A 27089-nucleotide genomic window follows, 5' to 3' on the forward strand; every position below is an offset into this window, starting at 1 on the left:
TGGGACACACCAAATAGGTGGAGCACCACCACATGCTCCAAGTGCTCCAACATGGACGGATATCGCGTCTCGCAATTTGACATCGGATATGCAGTCATTCGGAAACCCTCTCTAGCCTTGTGGAGCTATGGCCGATAAGCCGAACCCCGGCTAAGCCAGCCCAACTCGCCGCTGTGGGGTAGAGCTCCGCTGTCGGCCGTCCCCTTATCAACACCACAGCAACCTAAAACCGCCTTCGGTAGAGGCCATCATGAGTCGTGTTGAGCGCCCATGTCAAAGAAAGGACATCTTATCTAAGCAGAACCTCGTGAAGAGCGTGAAGACAGGCTCGAAGACCAGTCCCATGAGGGGGAAAACCATCGCATCTAACGTCTCGGCTCCTCTGCGCCCCTTTCGGTCTCTTCCGAAAACCTGACACGCTTCCGCTGACCTCTCGATGACTTCTTCATGCCATCTGAGGTCAACGAAGATGAGCCTGACTGTGTGTCGCTGCTAATGTCTACTGCAGGGCGCGGCCGTCTCTAACGCCTCTCCTCAGTAGCCCCAGCGAATTTGACGCTCTTCCTGCGCTCTCGTTCCGTTTTCTCTATTTTACCGCCTTCGGTGCCACTGCCCGTCCCTTTCGGACTAGAACTGAGCATGCTCAATATACCGCCGGCTCTTCCAAGGCCCGTTCGTTCCTCTCGATCTGCTTCCAAGCCAGACTTAGCCAGTGCTTCTCTAACCCATTCGACAGCTCCACTTTGAGGAACTTCAAGTGCATCACTCTTCACGCCCCCGATGATCAGCGGGGCCGACCCCGAAGCCGTGGAGCCGTCTAAGTTGCTGATAACCCGTTCGTTTGCCTTGAAAGAAGAAATAGATACTCGCGTCTGTTCTCGGACAGCTCGACCCAACTCCTCCGTGCGTGCAGTGTTGGTCTCGTCCCGCCACTTACCCGGGAGGCAAGCGTGGCCACATCCATCAAGGGGACAGCACCCATCGCTGTACGTGTCGGGGAACTGCCCGTCGTGCACAGTTGGAGAACCCCCGACTGATGAACCGCTATTCGACCTGCTAGGTGCGATAGGCGCATGCCAGCCTTGTAGACACGTCGCGTGTCCACCATGGGAGCATCCGGGGCAATACCACCATGATGACAAGATGGGTTCACTTTGAGACGATGCTCTAGCAATCCCATCCGCAACAGGGACGGACGGTAGCGAGGCTGGGGTTGCGTCGCGATGCTTGCATATAGCACAAGGCGCCATGATGTAGCGACAGCGCTCACACTGCCAGACGCCAAGGCCATCTGCCTTTGAGCGATCGACCTCGCGTGGGTTCTTGCATTGTGGACACGTGAAACCAACTGACACGCGTTCTTGTGCCTGGGTGAAAACCGACGTGTAATTCTCACCCCAAATATCAATGCCCTCCGGCCAGTCTCGAACACATAAGTTTCGAAGCAGCGCGGCTTCAATGAAGAACTTCTGACCCATCAGACGGTTATGATACTGTCGCAGGACGGCGGCAGCCTGAAGAGTATCGATCATGTCGTCGGGGAGTAACGGCTTCAGGAGAAGGATCATAGCTGAAGCATTAAGGGATGAACGCTTCGTCTCGAACTCTATGGCTCGTAATAAAAGATTGTACGGTTTAGACGGCGGTGTACTAACTTTCGCATCCATCTCTGATGAGAGGGGATGTGGATAAGGAGGATCGTCGGGCCATGGCATGAAATCCGTTTCTGTAATCTCGGGTGACGTCTCTTCCTCCGGGTGTCCCAAGGCGATACGCTCATTCGAAGTCTTGCGTGATGAAGGAGCACGAGTAACTTCAAGAAGGGGTCTAGCGTGTGTTACATGTTTTGGTGAGTAGTCGTGGGACGGTTCCTGAGAATTCTCTTGCGAGTACTCACTGTCACCGGTGTCGGCAGTAGTCTGAGATATCATGAAGATCTCCTCTAAACTCTCCGTGTCTTCCCCTTCAGGAACCTGAGGCATGTGTTGCCGTCTCCCCTGTGGCGTTTCTTGGATCTGATAACCCCTAACGCGGCTTCCAAATTCATCTTCTGAAGTTCCACTGGTGCTCACGCGCACACTATTATGGCGTATAGCTTGACTTTGACTGGCAAATGAGCCAGTAGTGTCGGTCGTTGGCTGACTCCCGTTGGAGACGAACCGAGTGCCATCAGAAAGGGAGAACATCTGCACAAAGCTCTCATCCGAATCATGCCGAGCCATAACCGCTTTACTTGGTGTCCGCGGTCCTACATAAGCCAGAGAGAAGGGTTCTTTCTTTTTGGGTACCTCAATGGCCATTGGGAGCGCATCGACCGCTAAGAGATCATAGAAGTCATAACCGTCTGTACTAGAAATCTGGCTATCTTGACTCATGACAGAAAGGGGCGCGGAATCAAGCCTTGGCCGGAGACACGGCCGTTCCTGATGGACAGCTGGGGGCAGTGCAAAGCTGGCTATCTCTTGAACCGGCGCAAGTGATTTGCCGGCATCCTCCACCGGGCGTGCCAGAGGTGTGGGTAGATTTGACTCGGTATCAAACTCCTCGGCCAAAAGGGATCTCGCAGGAGTTAGGCGACTTTCTACTGAAATAATCGAGGCAGGTTTCCTAGGTGTCCCTTGCTCGCCTCGTTGTGACTGCCCGAAGCGTTCCATTCCCAAAAGATTTGCCGAGTTACCTTGGTTCTTCCAAACGGGCGACTTGGGATTTTTCCTTCGATTCGTCCGTAGCTCGAGGTGATATTGGGCTCTTCTAGCAAGAAGCAGATTCATGGCGTAAGAGAGGATACGCCAAGTCTGAGCCAGCCGATATTGACTGACGATCTCTGCAGACCTGGCATAGTGCTCCATGATGCCTGCAATTCTTTCATTCAAGGGCTTCGCGCCTGCGCCGAGTGGAAGCTCCTTTTCCAGAGTTTCCAGGTATTGAACAGAGAGAAAGTGGTATACATTTGCCTTGGCTGCAGCAGGAACATGGCCAATAGCCATCACCTGCTGCGGTTTGAAGGTGCCAGTGACACTTATCGCTTGTTCGAGTGATAGTACGGATTCTTCCATGCCATGACCGGACGGCGGTGTAGTACTGAATGTGTGTGACGCACGGGTGCTCGGTCGCCGTCGCCTCCCAGCACGTCGCCTAGGACCTAAGAAGCTTCCGACAACATCGTCTTCTGAGTCACTGCGGCTGATGCTTAACATCTGCGTCGTTGAATTGGAGCTATGGGATGAAGTTGGCGCCAGTTCTGGGGCAACTATTGTTGGTCTTGGTCGTGGCGGCGGTGGCCGCTCTTCGAGAAACATGAGCACGTCACCACGTGGAGAAAAGTCAAGGCTTGATGATGACTGCCGGTCGATGACTTTGGGGGCAAAGGCAACATCACATTGGGTGAAAAGCCCATCTGAGCCACCAGTCCACAAGAGATCCTGGTCATGCCACAGCAGCGCATTAGGCGAGCTATCGAATCGGTCAATCTCTTTGAATGGCATCGTTGGCCGGGCCAGATCCCATATGTGCACCGAGTTGATACCATATTGCTTACGAGTGGAGCCATCTTCATATGACACGGCGACTTGAGCAGCACGTTTACCCTGGGCCGTAGCAGACCACAGTCCCGGGCGCCAGGACACAACTGTGACTGGTGCTGGAGTCGAGATGGTCCACTTTGGCTTTTGCTTCTTGTCGGCATTTTTGGACATGTCCCAGACATGGCATTTACTGTCAAGTCCGCCACTGATCAAGTGATCTCCGTCTGGATGCCAGGAGATGGAAGAAGCTCCTTTCTGTGCATCGTGAGCATTTATCCTCAGCAGAGGTGCCTTGGGGGTCCGGATATCCCATTTGAGGATTGCGCCAGATTCAGTGGCGCAAGCAAATATCACACCTTCCTTGGGTGACCACTTGACATCTCGTACACCCTCGGCGTTGCATCTATAGGCCTGTATGTTGCGAAAGGTTGACCGGCCAGTCTGGTTAGGCACAGGCGCCCTAATGTCAAAGACACGAACTATTCCGTCTTGACTGCCGGACAGGAGCAGAGTGTTCTTGTGGGGATTGATATCGAGCTTGTTGACTTGGCGCGAGTCCTCGCGCATCTGAATGAACTCTAGCCCGTTTCCCCCAGCGGATGCTGATCCCAGGCGGCTGACATCGTACTGGAATATCTTGCCGTTGGCACAAGCAGTGAAGATGGTGGACTTTCCACTTTCGTTGGTGGCCCATTTGACGTCCTTGATGGACAATTGATCTGATGTACTTGAGGCAGAATTCGGCTGGTTTATTTGCTGGGCAGTGATGATTGCGCGGATATCGATTCCGTCCTTTTCCTTGATATTCAACCCATCGAACTTGACCGTCTTGAGGATATGTCGGCCGCCAATCACAGCATATTGACCGTCGCTTGACCTGTCTATGCATGAAATGGGCACACCCGTGTGATGTATAGCATCCTGCGATGCATTGGGTCGATAGGACTGCGAGATGGGCGAGCTCGTGACGCCGAGGTTCGTATCGTTGGACTCATTGGATCGGCCCAGCAGCCTCCTCATGATCTTGCCCTGGTTATACATGATTGTCGCGTGAGGCTATCATGGCCAAGCCTCTGAAGCCCCTCATGATTCAAGAGAAATAAGTGGGATGTTGTTGCGCCATTTGCGGCGAAGGGTAGGCGACTCGGGTCCCTATGTTTTGTGGTTGACGGTCGTTGTTGAGCAGTAGAGAGCATCCGCTCTAGAGTGGCAAAGTGGGCTGCTGCAGGTTGCTCACCAGCATCCGCCAGTAGACCTTTGGACCCTGAAATTGAGCTCTCCATAGCGTCGCACATGCTTCATTCTGCCGTGCACGGCCGCCTTTCAGCTCTACGGAGTACTCCGCTACCCAACCAACTAAGATGACGTCTCGGATTTAAACCCGCTTATGATGCCGTAGCTTGGCAATATTCTTTCACATGTGGCATTGTATGTTGAGGCGAATTTGTCTACTCGCAAAGAGAACAACTGCGCTTGGCTGACAGATCTGATGGTCGCTGATGAGCAACATCGCTCCTGATCTGCTGCCTCTCGCAGCCCGGCACCGATGAAAACATGTCTCTCTCGACCGAATCGACGCGCCCGCTGCTGCTTCCGCAGAACCGACGATTGCGGCATGTTCAGGGGATATACTTGCGAAACTTGAGCTTTGCTCGCGCACAGGGAAAAACTACCGACGACTTGGAACTGAACAAAGACTCGTCTGGAAAGCTTGACGAAATCAAGAGGACCGCTCACCTTCACCATGCCGCGTCCACCGAGTCTTTACGACAGAGACCCGGGAAAGCTCGACGCCGTAGCACCACATTCGCGAGCAAGAGTCCAATCACGCGGCAGAAACAACTGGAGCTCGCTGTCGAAAGTAGAGCTGCAGATGTGTTTTTCTCGTTGCACGTTGCAGATGAAGATGAGCCAGTGTATATAAGCGAGGCCGGAGAACGTTCTATGGTACGTTTCCGTGCGCAACTTCATGCCTGGGCGCAGCTGACAAGTCTGCTCTAGAATTTCGATTTCCGCTTCTTCGATCTCTCACAAGCCGATCCGTTCATCTCGCGCTCTTCGCAGCTGGTGGTTAAAATTTGGGCAAAGCGCCTGCAGGAATGGAGCTTCCTACTGGAAGAGACAGTAGACCTACGACACCTCAACTTCCTTGGTACCCTGCGCAATCAACATTTTCCGCCCAATTGCATTGTGTTCCACCTCATTGATGGCGTTTATACTCTTGACCTACCGGGCAAGTTTGTGGGTCCTAGACGCGCCCCGATCCTACCTACTTCATCGTACAATGCGCTCATGAAGCTCTCCAATCTTGATGCCTCGATCCAAGATGCCATCGCAACACGCGACAGCATCACTGACCAAATCAACAAGATACTCGAGCGAGCACCCACTAACACGGTACCACAAGCTGAACAAAATGCCATTTTGGCCAAGAAGTATGTCTCAGCGCAGCAACGCGCCGTCAAGGCTGCTGAAGCACATCGCGATCAACTGAAGCTCTCCATCGCAGCTCGACGTGCTGCCATAGCTGAAGGGCGTGAAGCACAGAAAAGGGCAGCTGAAGATGTCGAGCACGCCTCAAACAGGCTCCCTGCCTCTCGAGAGGCCGTGGCCAGTATACGCGACCAGATTCGGGGCCAACGGCGGCGAATATGCGAAGATCTCGAGCGAATATTTCCTATCACGCCGTCTCCCACGGGCGTCGTACTATCTTTCCAAATATGCGGTATCACTCTGCCGAATATCGACTATGATCCGACAGCGGGACGCGCTGTCGAGGATGCGTTGTCGGCTGGATTGGGATACGTGGCGCAACTGACAAATGCCCTGCAATACTATCTCGGTGTCCCTCTTCCATACACAATCACAACGTTTGGGAGTCGCAGTAGCATCAGAGACGACATATCGCAAATCCCCGATACCCAGCGGACGTTCCCCCTGTTCTTACGCGGTGGCGCAACAGCGCAGTACCGGTTTGATTATGGGTGGTTCTTGTTGAACAAGGACATTGAAGCACTCTGTGCGTCTGCGGGTCTGAAAGTGGTTGATATACGTCATACCCTTCCGAACCTGAAGTATCTGCTTTACGTTTGCAGCGCAGGCACCGATGAATTGCCGGAGCGCAAGCGAGGTGGTGTCCGTGGTCTCTGGGCTGGGAAGTTGAAGAGCCGTGTAGGCAGCTCAATCACGGGCATTGACGACGGGGCGAGCAGTACTGGAGGCAGCCGCAGAGGCAGTGCCGATAGCGAGGTATTATCACGGCAAAGAGATGAGTTGCGGCGAGCCATTGGCGCCAAGTCTAACGGTGATGGCAACCACGGTGCTACTTCTGTGCCTAGTCCCAAGCTGCCCTTCCAAGATGGCAAGACGCTCTCGTTACGAACCAAAGGTCTCCGAGAGAATATCTTTAACTAGGATATGTCGCCTCGGGGTGGGGGGGTTTGGGCGAAGCAAAGCTGTAAGGATATGCACATAGGACATTCGACCGGAGAGACGCAGGACTTGTTTGAGATACCCCAATAGTTCAACGTTGATAGAAATAGGCACGAGGTTTGAAAAGAGAGTTCCCCTGGAAAGACTTCGACAACTCTGTTCTGGGCAGGAGTGATTGGTGATTCGGGACTGCCATCGCGATGTGGTATCAAGCCTGCTTCGAGCAGTGAAGTGATCTGAAATGTCTTCATTGTACCTGTTAAGAGACAGTCGCTAGATCAAACAACAAGGAGGAAGGTCGAAAGAAGTCGCTGTGACAACCAGACATAGAGCGTTGAACCTCTCCGGTATTCCCGAGCCTATCGCCGAGTTCTTCGTGCTGCGTATTTGCGACTGTAGGAAACCAAAACAGGGTTCTCATCACCTCAAGGGATACGAGGTACATTTCGTTCTCCCCTAACCGGAGTCAATTGCTCACAGCCTCGAAGTGCTCTGTCGAGGAAGCATGCTTACAAATTCCAGCCCAACGCGTCCCACTTTGTTGGTGGAATCGTGTTTGCACTCAATATCCCAATCGAAAAGCAAAGCGGGCGAAACCGTGTTTTCTCCGTCATCGATGAAACACGGTGTGAACAGCATTCGGGAAGATATTAGCGAGAGCAACTGATCTACTCCATAAATATCCTCCCACTTTCCCGATGATCTCTAGTCCCAATGCGACTGGACCCGAACTTGTCGCCATCCGAAGTGCCGTCCCTGCGGCATGGGTTCGCAAAGCGAACGAACTTGCCAATGATCTCAAAAGTTTCGTGTATCAAAATAGGATCAGATGACGATCTGAAGTCGACTCGAAACCATGAAAGACGTTATGGCAGAGGCTGAGCTCCACAAATTCGTCACGCCCACCCTTCCCGCGGCGGCCGTTTTGCCTGGGAACCACCCACATCGGCCCCAGCTGCCCTAGGAAAATTGCGCCCAAGAAACCGGCCCATTGGCGAGTTTCGAAATATTTCTTGCCCATGAAGCACCTCAAACGATGAGCCCCATCCGATGTGGATTTCGACAGACATTCGCATTGTCTTGATAGGATCGACGCGGTTAATCCCCACCACAATGAGGATCTGGAGATCTTGGCGCGAGCTCTGCAGGAGTACCAGGGGTCCTGCCAAGAGCCTCAACACAATAAGTTGGGAATAACCTCAAACAAAACTCCACCCAATCTGGACAGCCAGCCCAAGCAAGCGTCAGCACAGTCGCACGGCGGTCGATGCATTTCTCCACCATGATACCCTATTGGGTCTCTCCTGCCACTTATACTGAGCCTGATCCGGGCTTGCTTACGTCTATGGCCTCGACTTGGCGGTCTCCCGGACTGCGTGGAGTCTTTGAGGAGGCTCTGTAGTGGAGGAGAGCCTCCTAGAATGAGCACATCGGCACCAGAACAAGCGTTGACTGGTTTGCTGTCCACCTCCGAGGAAACCTCTCGGCGCCGACTGGCACCATTATCTGTTCCTGACTAACGGGACCCATTGTATAAGTGAGTATGTATATACTCGAGTTCACCACCTACCTAAATGAACCTTATTTGCTTCTCTCAATCCTTACTCTTTCTTTCCCGGCCAACAGTACTTTCCCCCGTTTCCCTTCTACCCTCCACGCGAGAGCAGCCGTAGACCGGTATTTCTGCATAATAGTTCATCCTTTCTAATTTGGAAAGGCAACCGTTGAGCGGTACTCGGATCAGACTTTCATTTTTTCACACACACCAGTCCTACACTCATAACATTCCAAAATGAAGTTCATCTTGGGAGCATCTCTTTTGGCTGCTACAGTCTCGGCCTTGCCGTCACCTGCACCTCCTGCTGCTGCGGCTCCCGGCCAGCCTAGAAAGTTCACTAGTATGTATACTCTCATCTTTATCACACAAAATGCTTCATAGCCGCTAACACAAGGCACAGTCAGACAAGACTTCCTTGCAACGGCCAACAAGATCATCCCAGTCGTCGTGGGTGGACCCCAAGATACATACGCACCGAACGTTGTGACGGCCGCCGTGGGAGATATCGTGCAGTTCCAGTTCAGCAATGGCAACCATACCGTCACCCAGAGCGCCGCCGAGGCTGCGTGCCAGCCGCTACAAGCCACAGTCGCCACGGGAGTACACAGTGGGCATATTCCCTTTGTGGACGGCCAGACAGAGGTCGGCACCTTCAACATGCCTGTCACAAGTACAGACACTATGTTCCTCTACTGCGCAACGGGGCCTCATTGTCAAGAAGGCCAAGTCATGGTCATCAATCCGTGAGTTCTGCTCTTGTTGCCTTTACCTTTATGCATGATAGACAGTCAGGCTAATGTGCTTCATTACAGTACCGACGATCAACAAATCGTGGATTACGTCAAAGCATCCCAGTCTACGACTGCAAGCGTGGACGGTACCGCTGTCGTCGGAGGCACGGTAGGAACCATTCCCCTGGCGGAGGCGGCTTTCGTCCCTGCTCCAGCAGAGGAAGCTGCTCCCCCGGCTGCTGCTCCCCCGGCTGCTGCTCCCCCGGCTGCTGCTCCCGCGGAACCTGCTGCTGAACCCGCGGAACCCGCTGCACCGGAAACCACTCCTCCTCCTGCGCCAGCTGATCCTGCTGCCCCTGAGCCTCCTACGACCACCATTACCATCACTGTTCCTCCTGTGTAGATGGCCCACCACAGAGCTGAAGCGAATGAAGTGAGCCCAGGAACACCCAGGAATATGCCGGATGCGTACCAGAGGTACCACGGGGCGTTCGGAGATGTATGATGTTGGCTTTGATAGAATTTCTTGTGTGCATAATTTGATGATTAGACAGATGTGGATATATACCCTGGCCGGCACGGATCTGGAATCTGAATATAACCAGGTCTCACACTTAAACTCAAGGCTCACTAACATGGACAGATTGCAACACCGTGATAAGTGTGACGTAAGCTGTGCTAATATTGGCCACGTCGCAAAGCCCAGGCTGTGTCGCATCAGTGATAATACTCAAGGATATGTTGAAAACCAAGCGGCATTAATCATCAGTCCACGATACACGCCCAGCCATTCCCATGTGGAAGGTATCTACCACCGACCCACAGCTGAGAATATGCACCCAAAATCAGTGATTTCAAGATCTTAAAGGACGGTCCCGTATCTTCTCCACGGAATGGCATCGTTTCCTTAATTTCGGCATTCTGTGTTCCCTTGGAGACTCTTCACCCCTTAGGCGTCGCTTCGTCATGGCACTGTAGTACGTGTCAGCTCGGCGTTTCATGAGCTTTGGTAGATAGGCAAGGGAAGACTTACATGTGATGAGCATGATGGCTCTGGTCTTCAGGTGACATGGTAGTCCAGTCGTCTCTGCTAATGACGTTGACCATCTCGTCTATCTCTTGCAATTTTAAGCTGAGTTGCGAAGGTTGCGTTTGTTGATATGTGGGTTCCGGAATCAAGGTGATGGGCATATCATAGATGCCATCAGGGCAACGTGAACTTGGCCAGCCTTCCGGAGTTGACGATCGTAAAAGGGGGTCTGGTATCTCAGCTCCGTGTATCTTCATGCCCAGCGCAAGCTGCTCATGGGATTGGGTCTCGCGGCGATACCGTTCGATTGGCTTGGTGCCTCTTCTCAACGACTTCCGTTGTTTGATAGAGCGTGCAGATAGGGCGATTGCGGTCGGATACATCTGGCGGCTCAGGTATGGATGTACGAAATCGTTCTCTGGGACTGGAACTGGCGATTTATTTTCGAGAAGTGCAAACTGTGTATGCCACGGTGGGAGAACGTCTGCGAGGGTGTCGAAAGCGGGGACTGGATGGTTCAGTCTCCGCATTGTTAGCCAACTACCCCTGGAGTAGAATCCTAGCGAAGCATTATAGATAGTGAAATAGGAGAATCCGCTATGCTCACTCGAACTTCTCTGTATGATCAAAAGTAATTGCCGAGTATCCAGGAGAATGATCGCGGAAGCAGCGTTCGCTCCGCACGCATATATCTTGATCACCTCCAATTCCTTGGTATTCGATATCATGGAACTCGGCCATGATGCCTCAACAATCTCATCAAAGACGGACAATGGGGATGGGAGCTGACGTGGGAGGTCGAAATAGACGGTCAACAGTTCATATACCAACTCGACCAACTACAACCCAGTGCTTGCATCTTCCTGTTCTCGATTAGACAGCAGAGCTGAACATACCAGAAACCATAGGAAAAGAGGCGCCTACTCCAGCACCGCAGCTCCGACCCAGAGCGCCGGGCCGAGTCAAGCTGAATAAGATCTTAGGACCAGAACGTGGGGAGACTTCGCTGGGGTAGAAGGATGGGCGGCAGAAAGACAGGGTTCATTTTTCCCAAAGTTATGCGGGATCCGACATCTACAGTAACACGACAGTCGGGCTTGTGCATCCAATACGCCAATAGAAACCCGGAGAGTGAGCACAGTGTCTTTCAGGAGGGAGCAGAATGAGATAATGCGAACCATTCTATTGGGAAGGGGACCCGAGGATCTAACGCCGACCCTTCGTCATATGCGGCTGGGATACCTAGCTCAAGATGCTGCAGATGGGGTTGTACGACAGGAAACTTGATGATTTGGTGCGAGTTATTCTAGTGATGTGGTTTACAAGCACAGCATCTTGCGCTCAGAGAGATCCTTGTTTTCGACCCCTTGACTGATTCCAAATGTGAGGGCATGGTTTTCGTGGTGACAGAGCAGGAGAGTGATGCAATTGGCAAGAAGACTAATTACGGCCTCTATCCAAAGAAAGCTCCGCCACAGTCCCTTTTCGCCCGTCGTCATCGGGGTCAACTCTAAGAAGGTGCATTTGGAAAAGATAAGACGATTTCCTCTAGCCAGGGTGAACCCTACTTCCATCCTTCTGACCTGACCCTGGACTTGACTTGTACCGTATGACCACTAGCAAATTTTATTTCTAAGGGATGGAGGGATAAATCTATCCTTCAAATTTCACTGGCGCACTGGTAGACGAAAGGAGTGCGTTGGATTTTATGAGATTGTCGCTGTGGCTGTCACTGCCTTTTAGTATGGCTCTCTTAGATGCTACTGAAAGTCGATTAATAACCCATTCAATCTAAATGTATGTTAGGTTACATGGCAACAACACCCGTACTCCCGAAATGTTGTCATTGAAGAAATTCGATTCCAAATCATCACGTGGCAGTAAAAGGGTCACTGAGTCATAGAATAATCCAATGGAGTATCAGCATATTTGCCAGAAAGGAGTACAATTATCCAGGTCCCTGATTGGCAACCCAAGACCATGACCGGTATGTTTATGTACCCAGCGCTATGATTCTTCACGGGAGTACCTGAGGGTCGACAAACTCTAATACTGCTGGTAGCACCCCCTCCCATCGCTATTCGGGTCAACAGAACAGATGAGCTAGCTTTCAGGGAATATTGAGTGAGATCATTTTTTACTAGTGGACTTTCTGCTATTCATGTTATCTGTCGGAACCCAAGTAGTAGGGGCTGTATTGGTACTGTGAAGGTGCGTGAGGGACCAATCCTAAATTAGCCCTGAGGGGTGCCTGCCTGCCTGCCTCATACCCCCCACACCTGAGGCCACAAACTTCCCACATTATCCACAAACCAAAAATAAACCTGAGGATTGGAGGATGACGGTTGCGAATGATTAACCTGGACTTGAGCGGCGAATGTGGTTTGCACACTGTGAAGAGTTTGTGATACTGAACTCTTTAGCTTGACACAGATGTTCGTTTTCGACATAAATGATGGGGATGCTTATGCTAAATCGAGAAATAAAAATTGAAAAGGTAATCTGTATAAAATATACTTCATACTGCTCTCCGTGTAACTCAGGGGCGAAAGGGCACACTCTTGACAATGGATGCTGTAGCTTATAAGAGTCAGGGTTGGAAGGTGAAGAACCGTACTGATATCCTATATCAATTCTTGTCCCAATTGTTTTTTCTAACGCATGGGATAGTCATTGGCTGGTTGCGGAAAATCTTGCTTCCTCTGGATGGGAGGAAAGCACAATATGTCAAGTGGTGGAAAGTGCTCGTCTTCTGGGCCTTCAACTAAGACTCAATGGAAGGCGCTCAACCGCGAGGACGACGGTTATGAGACCCAAGTCTCCTCCAACTTTGATGATGCGCCCATATCTGGCGAACAGGTGGCCCAGTACTACTCTCAGAGCATTGGGTAGGTCATTCGCACCATTAACGCACCCTTGAACAGGTGGCCCAATGTCCTCGTTCCTGAAGCCGATACCAACAACGACGCCAACGACAACCCCGATGGCAACGACGTACAGTCCAAGGGAGACGGCGGAATCGACCAAGCCGCGAAGCGCGAAGCGCGAAGCGTCAAAGATGGCTTTCTGCCGGACCCCAAACGAATATGCCGCCCACTGGTGGCAAAAGGCAATGGACCAAGGGTTGGATCATCAAAGACGGGGACGCAGCAAGGTGCAAAGCTTGGTCCGAAACCATGAAAACGTGATGGCTAGCTTGGCACGCTAGTATCTGGCTTCTGGAGGAGTGACATAGAGAGTCACGAGAGTAAAACCGACCGAATTTGGATAGTTAGAAACACAATGGCTAGCGACCTATGTAGAAGTTGCATAAACGGTTGCGGAGGTGGCATTGACCCAATGGTCGCTCCTGGGTTAGTGGTGGGCCTTCAAGTTATACAGCCTATTTCTACAACCCAACGATCAATGAAGGGATTAGTAGAAGATGAAGTGACGAGGACGGAAGAAACCAACAATAGCTAGCATTGTAGCCATGGAGTTGGCCGGAAGACCAATTGGAAGACTCGGCCCTGTGCTCCTTTCAGTTTGACAAAACTGATGGAGCCTCTGGTATGGAATCGTGTTATCGGTCTTTGGTTCGGGAGAAGACGCCATCCTCCGGGACAATGTCAACAAGCCTGCAAGATGTGAAGAAATAGGATTACAAGTGACGAAGATACCTCCGACAGCAATTTGTCCTTCGGGAAAGTTCTCAGTTTAGCCGTACTTAGCATATCCGCCAGGAACCCGTCCATCATGCTGGCAGTCGGATTATTCATCTGATCGTGCACATGAAGGTCGCAGTAAAGCTGAAGATGTGGCCATTGCAAGCAAGGCATAATTCAGGGCAATCCAGCTTGGCATTGTAGCCAGCACACGCCAGTGCACATCATCACAGATGCCAAGTCTACGAGAGATGTAGGGTCTGGTTTCGTGGATGCCTAGCAATATAGAGTCGAAAAGGTTGAACTCGCAGGTGGTTCGACTCGAAGGATCCAAAATGCTGGGACTAGCTCGCCTAGAGAGACGCACTCCAGGCAACATACTCCGAGAAGTCTGGATTTGAGGTGGTTGTAGTTAAGGTGACCATAGACCCAACCCCCACTTTAATCAAATATTTATGGGGCACTCGTGATAAAAGCCGACCATGGTCGGCTTTTGTCACCGACCACACTTTTCTTTTTAAATCCGTAGAGATTTTTCCTAGTAACATAGTCCACGGTCCAATTGCACACTTCGGCAGATTTTCGTACGCTACCACTTTGACCTGCGGTTTTTCACCACATAACTATGGTTGGTTCTTGGAATGAAAGTGATATGATTCTAGCATTACATGCGCTTCAATCTGATCCAAAATTAAGTGTACGTCGCGCTGGTCAGATCTATAACGTACCTTTTAGAACCCTTGCGTATCGACGCGACGGTAAAACCGCTCGAGCGATTACGCGATCGCCAACGCAAAAGTTGACTCCTTCCGAAGAAGAGGCAATCGTACGACATATTACCGACCTAGATTCGCGAGCATTTCCTCCCCGATTGAGTGGTGTTGAAGATATGGCCAACCGATTACTTCGAAGTCGCGACGCGGGACGCGTCGGCGTCAACTGGGCCTCGAGCTTCGTAAGACGACAACCAGACCTCCGGGCGCGTTTAAATCGAAGGATCGACTATCAGAGAGTCCTCTGCGAAGACCCCGACGCGTATCGCGCGTGGTTTGACCTGGTACGGAATACAATTACGAAATACGCGATCCAGGAGGAGGATATCTACAACTTCGACGAGACCGGTTTTGTGATAGGCCAAATCTCGTCCGAAATGGTCGTGACGACTTCTGATCGGCGCGGAAGGCCTAGAGCAGCCCAGCAAGGAAATCGGGAATGGGTTACAGTTATTCAAGGCGTTGGGTCGTCCGGTTATGCCCTCCCTCCGTACATCATTTTCGCCGGCAAAACCCACCTCTCGTCATGGTACGAAAACAGCCCATTACCGCCTGATTGGGTTATCGCAGTTACTAAAAATGGCTGGACTACGAACGAGAGAGGCGAAGATTGGATAAAACACTTCGATCATCACACCAAGTCTCGTACGAAAGGTACTCATCGCCTATTGATCCTCGACGGTCACGAAAGCCATCACTCGACCGATTTCGAGGTATATTGCAAAGCTAACAATATCGTCACGCTTTGTATGCCTCCTCATTCGTCGCATAAGCTCCAGCCTCTTGATATTGGTTGTTTTCGCGGGTTAAAAAGAGCGTACGGAAAAGAAATCGAAGATCTCATGCGAGCACATATAAGTCATATCTCGAAAGAAGACTTTTTACCGGCGTTTTTAAACGCGTACAACGCAACTTTCACGGTTTCAAATATCCAAGGAGGTTTCCGAGGGGTAGGAATAGTTCCGTACGATGCAGATTATGTCATATCACAGCTCGATGTGAAATTACATACGCCAACACCTCCGGGTAGCTCGGCTGGTCTCCCCGTCCCTTGGGAATCAGAGACTCCGAACAACCCAACCGAAGCCCAATCACAAATCGATTATGTGAAAAATAGAATTGTACGACATCAAAATAGCTCACGAACGTCAATTTTTGCTGGAATAGATCAGATTGCGCGAGGTACAACGAAGGTTATGCATCGGCTTGCCCTTTTAGAAGGCGAGGTCGAATCACTTCGAAAGGCAAATGAGACCTTAAGTCGACGTCGCCGTGCGAAGAAAAAACAGTTACAGAGTGGAGGGTCACTTCGTATACAAGCTGGACAGGACCTACAGTCTCAACGAGAGGTTGATGGGCAGTTACATGACGAATTTCGTCAAATTGGTGGTCGTACGAGGCGGCGAATTGCGCGTGTACGGCGCTGTAGAATCTGTGGCGAGCCCGGACATAATGCGCGCACTTGTGGAAATGATGTAGAGACGTCTGAAGATAACGATTCTGAGTAGTTTCAATTGATGATAGGCGTTGTGGTTGAATTAACTTATACATTGTCGTATAAGGTCTGCCAAAGTGTGCAATTGGACCGTGGACTACGTTATTACTAGGGAAAGCAGAATCGAATCGAAATCGGAATTCAACTTCAATTCAAATTCGATTCTATGGTCAGCTAGACCCAATTTTCACATATTTTCAACTAATAAGAATAGAGGGATTATCTACCCCACTATGGTCACCTGGACCCAGTGTTTTAACATCACGTGAGGTCATCGTCGGCTCAACTGGGGGGGTCTATGGTCACCTTAACTGTAGTCTCTGCTCTCAAACGTTGATACACCTACCCAGCCTAGCGCGAATTACCCCGCTAGTGTCAGATAGGGCACCTGGTTCCTAGGTTCAGAAATAATATGGCACTAGAGAAGACTATTAATAGTCACTTAAAGTTCAGAGGGCGAAAGGAACCCCTTTTCCCAAAAGCAACACCAAAGTTACTGTCCACTTAGGGGTCAGACACCTGAACAATGTACCTCCGATATGTTCTAAAGAATCTATAAAAGACAGAGCAACGGGAGTTCGCGAGAACAGAGAAGACAGAGAACGATACACCTCATTCATATTGTATCTTACGCACTTCTGACTACTCGATTGGACACACGTGATATTCGACAGCTAGCGTCCCCCTCGGTCTGGGATTGGGCTGTGTTTCTTGGCTTGGTCCATGATTTGTAGAAGCTGTGCTCCTCGGTCAAACATGCCATCTACACAGATGGTGCAGGAAATGACGTTCATTTTATCTTGCAACCAATCGCCGGACTGCTTACGCCCCTTTGCTAGCTGATGGCCTTATCCAGCGAGCAACCACCCAACCACAAGTTGGGCTGCTCCATCCTCGCCCTCGGGCTGTAGGACAAAAGAGTAGCGACACTCTAGCGACCTAGTAACATCTCCAGAGAGTAGTCATCCCCCAACCTTGGCGAAGTTCATAGTACAATACTTTATATTGTGCGTCCAGCCCCGGGCTATGCATGTGCATCAAGTTGCAGTCATCTGGTGCACCTGTGCCACTGCGTCGGTAATCGATTTGGACAGGACATATTCCCCCGTCGGTGTCAAAGAGCTTATCTGCCCGACGATGCATAGAAGCTGGTTGCGTTCAAAATCTCTCAGGTAACACTCTCAACCCGCCCATTCCTCTCCTCTCTATTTCACTTCGCCTGTCAACCTTTGCTTCTCCTTCTCATTTCCTATCTTCAGATTCTCGTCCAATGAGCTCGTCGTGAAGCAATACCCACTATGGATGTCAAGGACGGGTATGCCAAGACAGGACCGCCAGTGGAGCACGCTCATAACGGTGCTGATCCACCTGCGTATACCCCTGTCGCAGGCGGCGCACCACCAAATAGCGGACTGCCCAAGAAGCTCGCACCTGAGTTGTCACCAGAGGCTCTCGCCGAGCTAAATTCGGCTTTTGCATCACTCAGTGTTCCCACGCTTGCCACTAAGCCTACCGCTGATACGTGCCTCGCGCATCTGAAACTACTCTCGGCATTCCAGAGCCTCAAGGAGGATGTTGGCTATACAGATGGACTCTGGGACATATATGACTCCCACTCGGTCACAGAAAATAGGGACAGTGTTGAGCCAGGCGTAGATCTGGCAGCCATCTTGGCGAAGCTGCGAGAGAAACGATGGGCTGTCTACATCGCAAGAGCCGTCGACCGCTACGAAGCCTGGTGGAATTCCTTCGTGGCCGATCCACTGATTGCAAGTGACATGGAGGGCGATAGTCCAAAGTACCTCGGCTTCCCCGATATCAATGCTGCCACTAATTGGACTGCTCTTATGCTTCCACCTCTTGACGTGCTCATGGTGTGGCATGCTCACATGCTTAACCCTCGAGTGTATCTGGAGGACTGCATGCGCTATGGTCTCAAAGGGTTATGGAATGGGGGCATGCCGTGGAAGATGGTGAACGAGGCCATCGACACGAGTTTTAACTATACCGCCTCTGAAGAGTGCATCAAGGCTTGGAATAAAACTACTGGTAGGGAGTGGGACAACACCGCCGACTCGATCACCAAGTCTCTTAGATGTCCTGCTTGTGCCGAACCACATCAAGTACCTTGGACCACTTGCCGTGGGCCTGGTCTTGTTGGTGACGGCTACGGCGACGGTGAATTCTCGTATACGTGTTTCAGGTGCGCTACTGTCATCAACGGAGAGTTACTCGAGGTGGCCAAGTTCGTCAAGGATGTCAAGGATCTTCTAGCCAAAGACTGTCCTATGCCCGGGACCATACTGGACTTCAAAACAGGCAAGCCGGAACAACTTACAGCTCGAGACAGTCAGGTGTTCCCTCAAGAACGGCTGTTCCCCAACCGTCTGCTTCAGAGATACCTACGCAGTGCGATACTCGAATTGGTGGACCCCGGTCGCGAATCACCCGCTTCAATGGAGGATGTCCGTGTTTTGATCGAGGATGCAATCAAAGACCAAGCAGTTCTGAAGAAAGTAGAAGGAATCGAGGGTTTAAAATTCAGAGGGTATTACAGACTCACAACAGAGGGGAGGATCTCAATCAGGAAGATGATGTCTCGTTACTGGGGAAACTTCTCTCCTTTTTCTTTGGAATTAGGTGGTGCGGTCCTGCGGCAGGGCATATTCGCAGAGAAGATGCACAAAGTTAGTCGTTACTCGAAATGCCTGGAAGAGCTCGTGAGCTGACGTTTGGTAGATCGATTGGCTTCATAGCCCGACTGCCAAAGACACTATGGATCGACTGATAATCAAGTATCAACGATTCTTCCAGATGATGGGTGCCAATCGAGACCATATCCTTGTACCTACGCTGGACGTTGACTTGGCTTGGCACACCCACCAGCTCAGCCCTGCTGTATACTATCAATACACTGTCGCCAAAACCCAGGTTTTCACCGACCACGACGACAAGATCAGCGAAGATAAGCTGAGCGCTGCTTTTGAATGGACGAGCAGGACCTACCAAGCAGACTTTGGCGAAGTTTACAGCGAATGTACCTGCTGGTATTGCGAAAGCATTCGTTCTTCTCACATCTCATCTATGGGAAAATTGCTTGGTGTATCCAAGAATGAGAAGATTGCCGAGAACTTCTACACCTCGGGACAGGCAAACATGTGTCCGCCAGATAAATCAGCCCACATCTCAGCCCACAATGCCGTCAAGATGGACACAGACGTGAGCAGAGATAGCATCCAGGCCGCGACGTATCGTTCAGTGCACCTCGCGCAGGTCGCCCGCATCGACGAGAACTACAAGAAGGCCAAGAGGCGAGCGGCGAAGAAGGGACGTACCATCCCGCCGCGTGACGAGTACTATTATTATTGGGGGTATCCGTACATGGTGTACGGACCGTGGATGTATCCAGTGGTGAGTAACCCGTTGAAACACTTATGTACCTCTTCTATTTTAAGGTGATGAACCCTGGAAAGAGCAGCTCGCCTCCTTATGAATGATTTGACACCTTCACTTTCACCCTCCTCGAATTCACGGCAGACTGTAAGTGATTAATGCTAACATAGATTAGTACTACGTGAGTCACTCTTAGAGTCCTTGTTCCCTTTGCTTGTCGTGTCTTGGGGGTGACAGACTCTGTACAGAGAAGTTTCATTTACAGAGACATGACTTCGTCGGCCGGGGATAAGATACGACGAGTAATAACTGACTCGGATAGACCCCCGGATTCTACTATGCAGATCCATGCACAGCTGCCATTGGCTCAGGAGGCACAGGCGCGTGTGCTGGCGGAACTTGCGGGGTAAATAATACTCTTCCTATTTATTTTCTGTCCGTTCCGTGGTAACGCTGCATACTCAAACCACTCTCGTGGCATGGCCTATTGTAACCTGACGCGCAACATTCAATGCTGAAAACTGACACCTATTACTACAGAGCGGAGGGGCGGCCGGCGCTTGCGCTGGAGCAGCAGCCGGAGGCTGCGGAGGCCCAGGCGGTTGTGGTGCAGGAGGTGTAAATACCCCTCTTGGATTATGGCGAGAATTTGGCTAACTGGACTTTCAGTGCGGTGCTTCTGGCGGTTCGAGCGGTGGTGGCTGCGGAGGTGGAGCTTGAGGAGGAGTTGTGAGTCCTTTCTTAAAGCATTGCTTGCTGTTAGAAGGAGATGATCTCAAACGTTTACAATTGAGGCCGTTGAGACGGGAGTTGCTACGTTCATGAAACAAGTTCGGTTGAGTTCCCTGGTGCGACAGGCCGCTATATAAATACTTGTGCTGCATGATCTCGGCATCGGCAGTCTTCGTTCGGGATGATTGCTGCAATTATACTATCAAGGAGTAAAGGATTCGCAACCTTGCTTGTATGTTTTCAAAATGTGCTCTCTCTTCGTTCCATGATGGCAACTCTTGCCACTGTAGCAAATGTCAAATTCACGGTTCATGATGCTCCCCGTGATGTGTCCTCTCGACCATCGCTGTTCAACCAATGCAATCATGGTGATGGCACGACATTGACTAAAATATTGTTAGATTTGGTGCAAATCGTGGAGTTTACGACCGTCGGTAGACTTGAGCTGCTTGATGGAAGCGAGCACACCTTACAGGCATTAGCTATTGGCGTCGTGATGTGCCCCGCGAACATGGAAGGTCTAATGACGCAAAAGACATTAGACGATTGTGTAAGAGGCTGAAGCTTATACAGACCCCAACCTCCTCATTTAATTGCAAAGACATAAGGCTAAACATGAAGACATACGGATCCAGGGACAGCACCAGATGACTTCAATCACTTGGCACGGATGTGCAACCCAAAACCTACATCCCACCACTGTGAAGTTCTCCTATAATTTAATATATGCGCATGGAGCAACTGCCCAATATGTCTGGATCAGACCCACATGCGAAAGACCCCGAGGAGCAGCAGGGTGTTGCTGAGACTCAACAAGATTTGCCCGAGGGGGACGAGGAGTATGTCGAGGAGGAAGATGGCGTAGCCGAAAAAGTCAGTGAAGAAGACACTGACGAGGGCGAGTACGAGAGAACAGCGGAAGATCACGAAGGCGACGAGGAACAGGAACAGGAACAAGAGGCAGATAACCAAGATGACGAGAAAGATCAAGTCGACGAGGATGAGGAACAGGAACAAGAAGCAGATAACCAAGATGACGAGAAAGATCAAGTCGACGAGGATGAGGAACAGAAACAAGAAGCAGATAACCAAGATGACGAGAAAGAGAGCCAAGTCAAAGGGAAAGACTACGACGAAATGGACGAATATGCCGAAAAGGGGGAATCCGAAGAACCCCGAGGCACGAAGCGAGGCACAACAGACAAATTCCAAGAAGGTCCACGAAAGAAACAGAAAGGCCAGAACGGCAAAGCCAAGACCTCTAATTCCTCCAAGGTTGAAACGTCCAAGCCAAACGAAGCCGCAGCCAACGGCAAAGTGGGCTCGAAGCACGATGACCCCAAAGATCCGGCCACCCAGGGGTCAGTGGACCGATTGCCGAAGGAGGGGCAGCAGGTGCAGTGGAAAGCCTTGCCTGGGTACGTCGACGGAGAGGTAGTTGAGATTCTGAGGGAGGCGAAGGAGGTCAACGGAAAGAGTGTTAAGGCTAGTGAGAAAGATCCGAGAATTGTTCTGAAGAGCAGCAAGTCGGGGAAGGTTTGTGTACATAAGCCGGAGGCTGTGTATTTTGATGATTGAGTTGTGGATTTGGGGAGCTGAGGTGGACAGTGAATTGAAAATATTTGAATTAAGAAGATTTTGTATTAATCAAGTTCATCTTCGAACTGGTCTCATGTTACAACTTCTCACCGAGATGTGTGAGCTCTTATCAAGCAGCAATGCCCACTCATTGCACGTATAAGTGAGGGACTTCAGTCCTTATATTACATGCGCAGGTAGTGCTGTAGCGAACATGGCGGTTAGTTTTAATAAACTTCTGTTCATATTATGTACTGAAGTAAGCACCTCAGTGGTTGCCTAAGTCGTCCTGTTAACTGTACATCTGATAGACTTCATATATATTGCTAGCTCAATCGACCCACCAAGCCACCTGGTTGCCCTCACAGATCATCGTACCCGAAGCGCTAACCCGTCCGTCACTCCCAAATCGTGAAATCGCCCCATCGTAGATATCCAGGATGTCCTGGTTGTGAAGGGAGAACGCGAGCGGATCTCCCTGACTGGGTCCGCGGCCGATCGAGAAGGTACACGCATAACCAACGAGAAGGGACTTCACTCCCTCAGGCTTGCCAGTCAGATCGGCATACCAGTCCCCTGCATCGGTACTGACTCCGCGGCATGCGTCGTAGCATTCCGAGATGAGCGGCGCGGAGGAGTTGGTGGAGCCGACCCCTTCAACCATTGGGATTAGCATTTACCATTCTAAAATGAATAAACGGTGATCTGGGAGTTCTGAGTCATGTCTTAAGAGCATTGACTCCCGATATATCTCTGTTGGACAGCTTTTGCTCCCGAGACAGACCAGAAGGGAAAGTGGTGGCACCGGGAATTCGTACAGGTCTCTGGAGTGCAGTAGCCGGCGATGGACTTATCCCCGACACACCAGTTCTGTGCTGCGGCGAAAGAGGAGAGAAAGGTGGCGGTGGCGGCGAGGTAGATGATGAGTTGCATCGTGGTTTTTCTTTTCGGTTTTGACTGTTGCGAGAGAGCTATCGCGGTGTTGATACCGGCAGAAACGAGTGCTAGGAGGGGAAGCGATTATGGTCTATAATTAAGTACATTTTGCGAGCCGGTTGGAAGATGACCTACCCTCCCAATATCCAACCGCATGGGTGGGGAGAATGCGATGCTACGCTGGCCAACCTCGACAGGCTGCAGGGTATACCTGTGCCGAGCCATTTCAGATTTGCGTAATCGCTTCTTGGAGGCTGTACTAGTGGGCATTTCAATGCCTGATGTGGTGATATCCGGTAAGCAATGTAAGATGTAAGCGACTACATTCAACAAGGCCAGGCAGCTTGCTGTTCGTCTATTGGCTGCCAATCCATCTCTCGAGAGAACATGACGGTCCAATGCACCTCATCCGCTTCTCGACTTATTCCGGCCCTGTAGTGCAACTGAATATAATATGCGAGGCATTCCTGCCCTTCCTGTAAGCCCAAAATGCGACCTGACTGCGGCTGCAAGTTAATTCATGCAGCATTACAGCCGAAATAATGCTTCTTGATACCGACGTTCTTCTTCAGAGAACTGAAATCCAACAGACTCCCCACACGAAGGAACATCACTGCAGCTACTTATTGGTGTTCAAGTCCAACATGTTGGTTTTAAAAGACTGGAGATAGAATAATATGACCGGAAGAATCGGAAGGATTTCATGCCATTTGCGTTCGTATCCCAGGACAGATACTGGCACCAGGTTCGGATTCGACTGGGCTGGAAGCTGGAAATCTGCTCAGAAGTATGAAAAATTAGACCTCTTACAAACCAGAGCAGAAGCAAGGGATGTTGCACTGGCGCCCAGCTGGTTTTTGTTATGTTGAACAAGTTGAACAACGAGGAAGAAATGGCGTGATGACGGCATGTGCGTGCTCCACTCCTGTTGGGATACGACGTATGACAAGTCTGCAAGGAATGAGGGATGTTTGTCCAGACTGTAGTACGAGATCTCACCCTTGCTGGAGATTGAGTTGAGTGGACTGATCGAGCTCATGTAGATGTATGTGGTTTGGCTTCATAGCAGCGGCCGGAGTTATCGATGGTTGCCTGACGTTCTGGCTATGCTGATATGTATGTATCCCGAATAAAGTGCGCTCCACATATTGTCAGCTGGATACATGCATGTCAGCCCCACCTGAGCTCAACTGTCGTCGAAATTTTCTTTTCACGCTTCTTCCTACTCCGATGTAATCCAACAACACTTTCGGTATCGACGGTGCGGTTGCGCGAATGTGCAGCCGGCACCCCATAGGTAGGATTATATGTTCATCTCGTTTGTTGTGTTGTATCTCTATTTCTTTATCAGCAGCTACCATACTCCGGCCACTCGTCTCCTACGAGTCCCCTTTTGGGGTTCTCTCAGCCACGGCGCGTCTTGTGCAGTGGTGTCGAGACGGTCTGGAGAATTGGGTGATGGGTTCTCGCATTACTCATAAGTAAAACCTGCAAGAACGATTATCTAAATGGACCATCATAGTCCACGCTCGTCAGTTTTGCATCTACATCAGCGTGGCTCCCAGAGTTCCAACATTCATCACCGGGCCATCCCATTTGTGAGGATGGGTCGACTCAGCTTCGTTGGGTCAGTGTGGGAATGCATGTGCGCGTACTTGCACACTTCGGGTTGGCCCGCAAAACCCATTCCCTGCTGTGACTGCCCACTGCCTACCAAGTGATGTAGTGATTTACCTACTATTCCAAGCTTGGCATGAACGACGTCACACTTGATTACCTCTGAGCTTATCACGGTTGCTCATGGCGAACGGCGCCTGCCAAGAAACTGTCAACCTGGAAATAACTATTCTGTAAGTGTCGTGACGTCTTCAGGTTCCGTCGCGCATCTCCACCGGCTGTTTCTTTATGCATTCCAGTAGATCTATTCTGCGACGAAACACTCCTCAGCCACTGTACTGTTCCCGACTGCACTTACCGTTCAAAATGTCCTCGGATACCAAGACCAAGTTCTCCCATCTGCCCCTCAGCGCCAGAGGGCCTATTGAGTGTGCAGTTACTGGTCATTCGTTACTGAACACGCCGTATTTCAATCGAGGATCTGCACATAGTTATGAGGAGCGGCACGAATTCAACCTCACTGGACTGCTTCCCCAAAGTGTCCAGACGCTCGAACAGCAGGTCAATCGAGCGTATGACCAGTATTCAAGCAGGAAGGATGACCTAGCTAAAAATACCTTCCTCACCTCCCTGAAAGACCAGAACCTAGTGTTATACTATAAGGTAAATAACGACCCCTAAATGGGTGATATTCCATTTTAGGTTGCCAGTTCTGGGACTCGGGGGCCCATCCCAAAGGTGCAACTTTTTTGACTGATGAAATGCAGCTTCTGCAAGACCATATGGACGAGATGTTCAGCATCGTCTACACCCCAACGGAAGGAGACGCTATCGAGAACTTCTCGCGACTTTTCCGCCGACCTGAAGGGTGCTTCCTCAATATCAACGATACTGACCGAGTGGAGCACGACCTGGCGGAATGGGGACGGCCGGAAGATATTGACTACATTGTCGTCTCAGGTGAGACCCAGCTCTTTTCGGGTGCTTTGCTGCATATCGAAAACTGCATGCACTCCACCCATATAATATACTAATTAAGCCAGATGGTGAGGAGATTTTGGGCATCGGTGATCAAGGCGCCGGTGGCATCCTGATATCCGTCGCCAAGCTCGTTCTCACGACTCTCTGTGCTGGTATCCATCCGAATCGGACCCTCCCGGTTGTCCTCGACTGTGGTACCAACAACGAAAGGCTGCTCAATGACGAGCTGTACCTGGGCCTAAGGGAGAAGCGAGTCCGCGGGGAGAAATATGACAAGTTTGTTGACATCTTTGTCGAGTCAGCACGAAAATTGTTTCCCCGTGCATACATCCACTTTGAAGACTTCGGTCTAACTAATGGTAAGTTGATGGGATGACGCAGTACTTCAACAACTCCAATAGCTAATGCAAAACCAGCCCGTCGAATTCTGGAAAACTATAGGCCCAAGGTACCGTGTTTCAATGATGATGTTCAGGGCACAGGATGTGTGACACTTGCCGCCATTATGGCTGGGCTGCATGTGAGTAAGCAGAAGTTGTCGGACTTAAAGATGGTGGTCTTTGGGTCAGGGTCTGCGGGTGTTGGCATCGCCGACCAAGTTCGTGACGCTATCGCAGCTCAAGGGAGTATCAGCAAGGAAGATGCCTCGAAGCAAATTTGGTATGCCCATTCAACGTGCCATCGAGGTCTTTCGAAATTATTCTCTTTTGATTTGGCTAACGCTTTGCTAGGCTGGTTGACAAACCTGGCCTGCTCACCACCCAGGTCGAAGACCTGTCGCCTGCCCAAAAGGTGTTTGCGAAAGAAGCCTCGGAGTGGGATGGTAAAACATCGCTGCTGGACGTGGTCAAGTCCGTCAAACCCAACGTCTTGATCGGTACCTCGACAAAGCCGAAAGCTTTCACAGAAGAGATTGTGAGGGCAATGGCGGAAAACACGGAGCGACCGGTCATCCTCCCTCTTTCGAATCCGACCAAACTCCACGAAGCTGTGCCCGAGGACTTGCTGAAGTGGACGAACGGCAAAGCCCTAGTTGCCACCGGCTCCCCATTCCAGCCCGTCAAGGGTCCATGGGGCGCTGATGGATCCGAGATCGAAATTGAAGTTGCCGAATGCAACAATTCAGTAGTATTCCCCGGCATCGGTCTCGGAGCTGTGCTGTCTCGCGCATCTCAAGTGACGGATAAAATGCTCGTCGCGGCCGTTGAGGGCGTCGCCGACCTGAGTCCCGCACTGAAAGATGACACTGCCCCTCTCCTTCCCGGAGTAGGTGTTGTCCGCGACGTCAGTGTTCGAGTTGCACGAAAGGTCATCCTTGCCGCCGTCGAGGAAGGCGTCGCCACTGAAAAGGACATCCCTAGCAACAACGACGAGTTAGATGAATGGATCCGAGAGCAGATGTGGTCGCCCTCATACCGACCTCTAAAGCGGGTCAGTCCGACGGGGGCTAGCCGCCAGGCAAAGGCTGAGTTGCAGGTCGTGGGTACTTTGAAGCAGGCTGAAAGCACAGTTGCCGAAAAGTTAGGTCTGAACAAATGGACAGGGGGTTCTTGAGAGTCATCTGCGTAATTGATACGTTTTAGTGTAAAGTAGGGATATGTTATATGAAACGCTGATGTCTCGAGATTTACGATTTTAATCCGCTACTGTTCTGCGTGCTATCCT

The 27089-nt window shown here is 50.9% G+C and overlaps 9 protein-coding genes across 9 annotated transcripts; 6 read left to right on the forward strand and 3 right to left on the reverse strand.

The window, feature by feature from the left end:
• Positions 1 to 80: 80 nt before the first annotated feature.
• BCR38DRAFT_501409 (uncharacterized protein) lies at positions 81 to 4565 on the reverse strand (the record flags this gene model as incomplete). Its single annotated transcript, XM_040864839.1, has 2 exons — positions 81 to 627; positions 706 to 4565. The coding sequence occupies 2 exons, from the start codon at positions 4563 to 4565 to the stop codon at positions 522 to 524; spliced, it is 3966 nt and encodes a 1321-aa protein (XP_040710938.1). The 3' UTR covers positions 81 to 521.
• A 513-nt stretch (positions 4566 to 5078) lies between these two features.
• Positions 5079 to 6938, forward strand: BCR38DRAFT_353993 (UV radiation resistance protein and autophagy-related subunit 14-domain-containing protein; the record flags this gene model as incomplete). The annotated part of the gene is made up of 2 exons (XM_040856837.1): positions 5079 to 5471; positions 5526 to 6938. The coding sequence occupies 2 exons, from the start codon at positions 5079 to 5081 to the stop codon at positions 6936 to 6938; spliced, it is 1806 nt and encodes a 601-aa protein (XP_040710939.1).
• A 1810-nt stretch (positions 6939 to 8748) lies between these two features.
• Positions 8749 to 9648, forward strand: BCR38DRAFT_489807 (uncharacterized protein; the record flags this gene model as incomplete). The annotated part of the gene is made up of 3 exons (XM_040864442.1): positions 8749 to 8854; positions 8915 to 9257; positions 9327 to 9648. 3 exons carry the CDS (start codon positions 8749 to 8751, stop codon positions 9646 to 9648), a joined length of 771 nt encoding a protein of 256 aa, XP_040710940.1.
• A 451-nt stretch (positions 9649 to 10099) lies between these two features.
• BCR38DRAFT_413720 (uncharacterized protein) lies at positions 10100 to 11016 on the reverse strand (the record flags this gene model as incomplete). Its single annotated transcript, XM_040858863.1, has 3 exons — positions 10100 to 10217; positions 10279 to 10821; positions 10883 to 11016. The coding sequence occupies 3 exons, from the start codon at positions 11014 to 11016 to the stop codon at positions 10100 to 10102; spliced, it is 795 nt and encodes a 264-aa protein (XP_040710941.1).
• A 1951-nt stretch (positions 11017 to 12967) lies between these two features.
• Positions 12968 to 13455, forward strand: BCR38DRAFT_501415 (uncharacterized protein; the record flags this gene model as incomplete). Its single annotated transcript, XM_040864840.1, has 2 exons — positions 12968 to 13163; positions 13200 to 13455. Coding segments are annotated over 2 exons (452 nt in total), but the record flags the coding sequence as incomplete, so codon positions are not given.
• A 4030-nt stretch (positions 13456 to 17485) lies between these two features.
• Positions 17486 to 20300, forward strand: BCR38DRAFT_354067 (uncharacterized protein; the record flags this gene model as incomplete). The annotated part of the gene is made up of 5 exons (XM_040856844.1): positions 17486 to 18874; positions 18927 to 19598; positions 19903 to 19986; positions 20121 to 20198; positions 20250 to 20300. 5 exons carry the CDS (start codon positions 17486 to 17488, stop codon positions 20298 to 20300), a joined length of 2274 nt encoding a protein of 757 aa, XP_040710943.1.
• A 762-nt stretch (positions 20301 to 21062) lies between these two features.
• On the forward strand, positions 21063 to 21890 carry BCR38DRAFT_489811 (uncharacterized protein; the record flags this gene model as incomplete). Its single annotated transcript, XM_040864443.1, has 1 exon — positions 21063 to 21890. One exon carries the CDS (start codon positions 21063 to 21065, stop codon positions 21888 to 21890), a length of 828 nt encoding a protein of 275 aa, XP_040710944.1.
• A 234-nt stretch (positions 21891 to 22124) lies between these two features.
• BCR38DRAFT_448739 (uncharacterized protein) lies at positions 22125 to 22895 on the reverse strand. The gene has a single exon (XM_040861242.1). It carries the CDS (start codon positions 22564 to 22566, stop codon positions 22222 to 22224), a length of 345 nt encoding a protein of 114 aa, XP_040710945.1. The 5' UTR covers positions 22567 to 22895; the 3' UTR covers positions 22125 to 22221.
• A 1914-nt stretch (positions 22896 to 24809) lies between these two features.
• BCR38DRAFT_353984 (uncharacterized protein) lies at positions 24810 to 26978 on the forward strand (the record flags this gene model as incomplete). The annotated part of the gene is made up of 5 exons (XM_040856834.1): positions 24810 to 25106; positions 25211 to 25403; positions 25487 to 25783; positions 25841 to 26084; positions 26156 to 26978. 5 exons carry the CDS (start codon positions 24810 to 24812, stop codon positions 26976 to 26978), a joined length of 1854 nt encoding a protein of 617 aa, XP_040710946.1.
• Positions 26979 to 27089: the final 111 nt, after the last annotated feature.

The sequence above is a fragment of the Pseudomassariella vexata genome (assembly GCF_002105095.1).
Source record: "Pseudomassariella vexata strain CBS 129021 chromosome Unknown BCR38scaffold_18, whole genome shotgun sequence".
Taxonomy (NCBI): domain Eukaryota; kingdom Fungi; phylum Ascomycota; class Sordariomycetes; order Amphisphaeriales; family Pseudomassariaceae; genus Pseudomassariella; species Pseudomassariella vexata.

Coding starts and splice junctions, on each gene's coding strand:
- BCR38DRAFT_448739 (XM_040861242.1), bottom strand. CDS start 22,566: ATGCTAATCCCAATGGTTGAAGGGGTCGGCTCCACCAACTCCTCCGCG.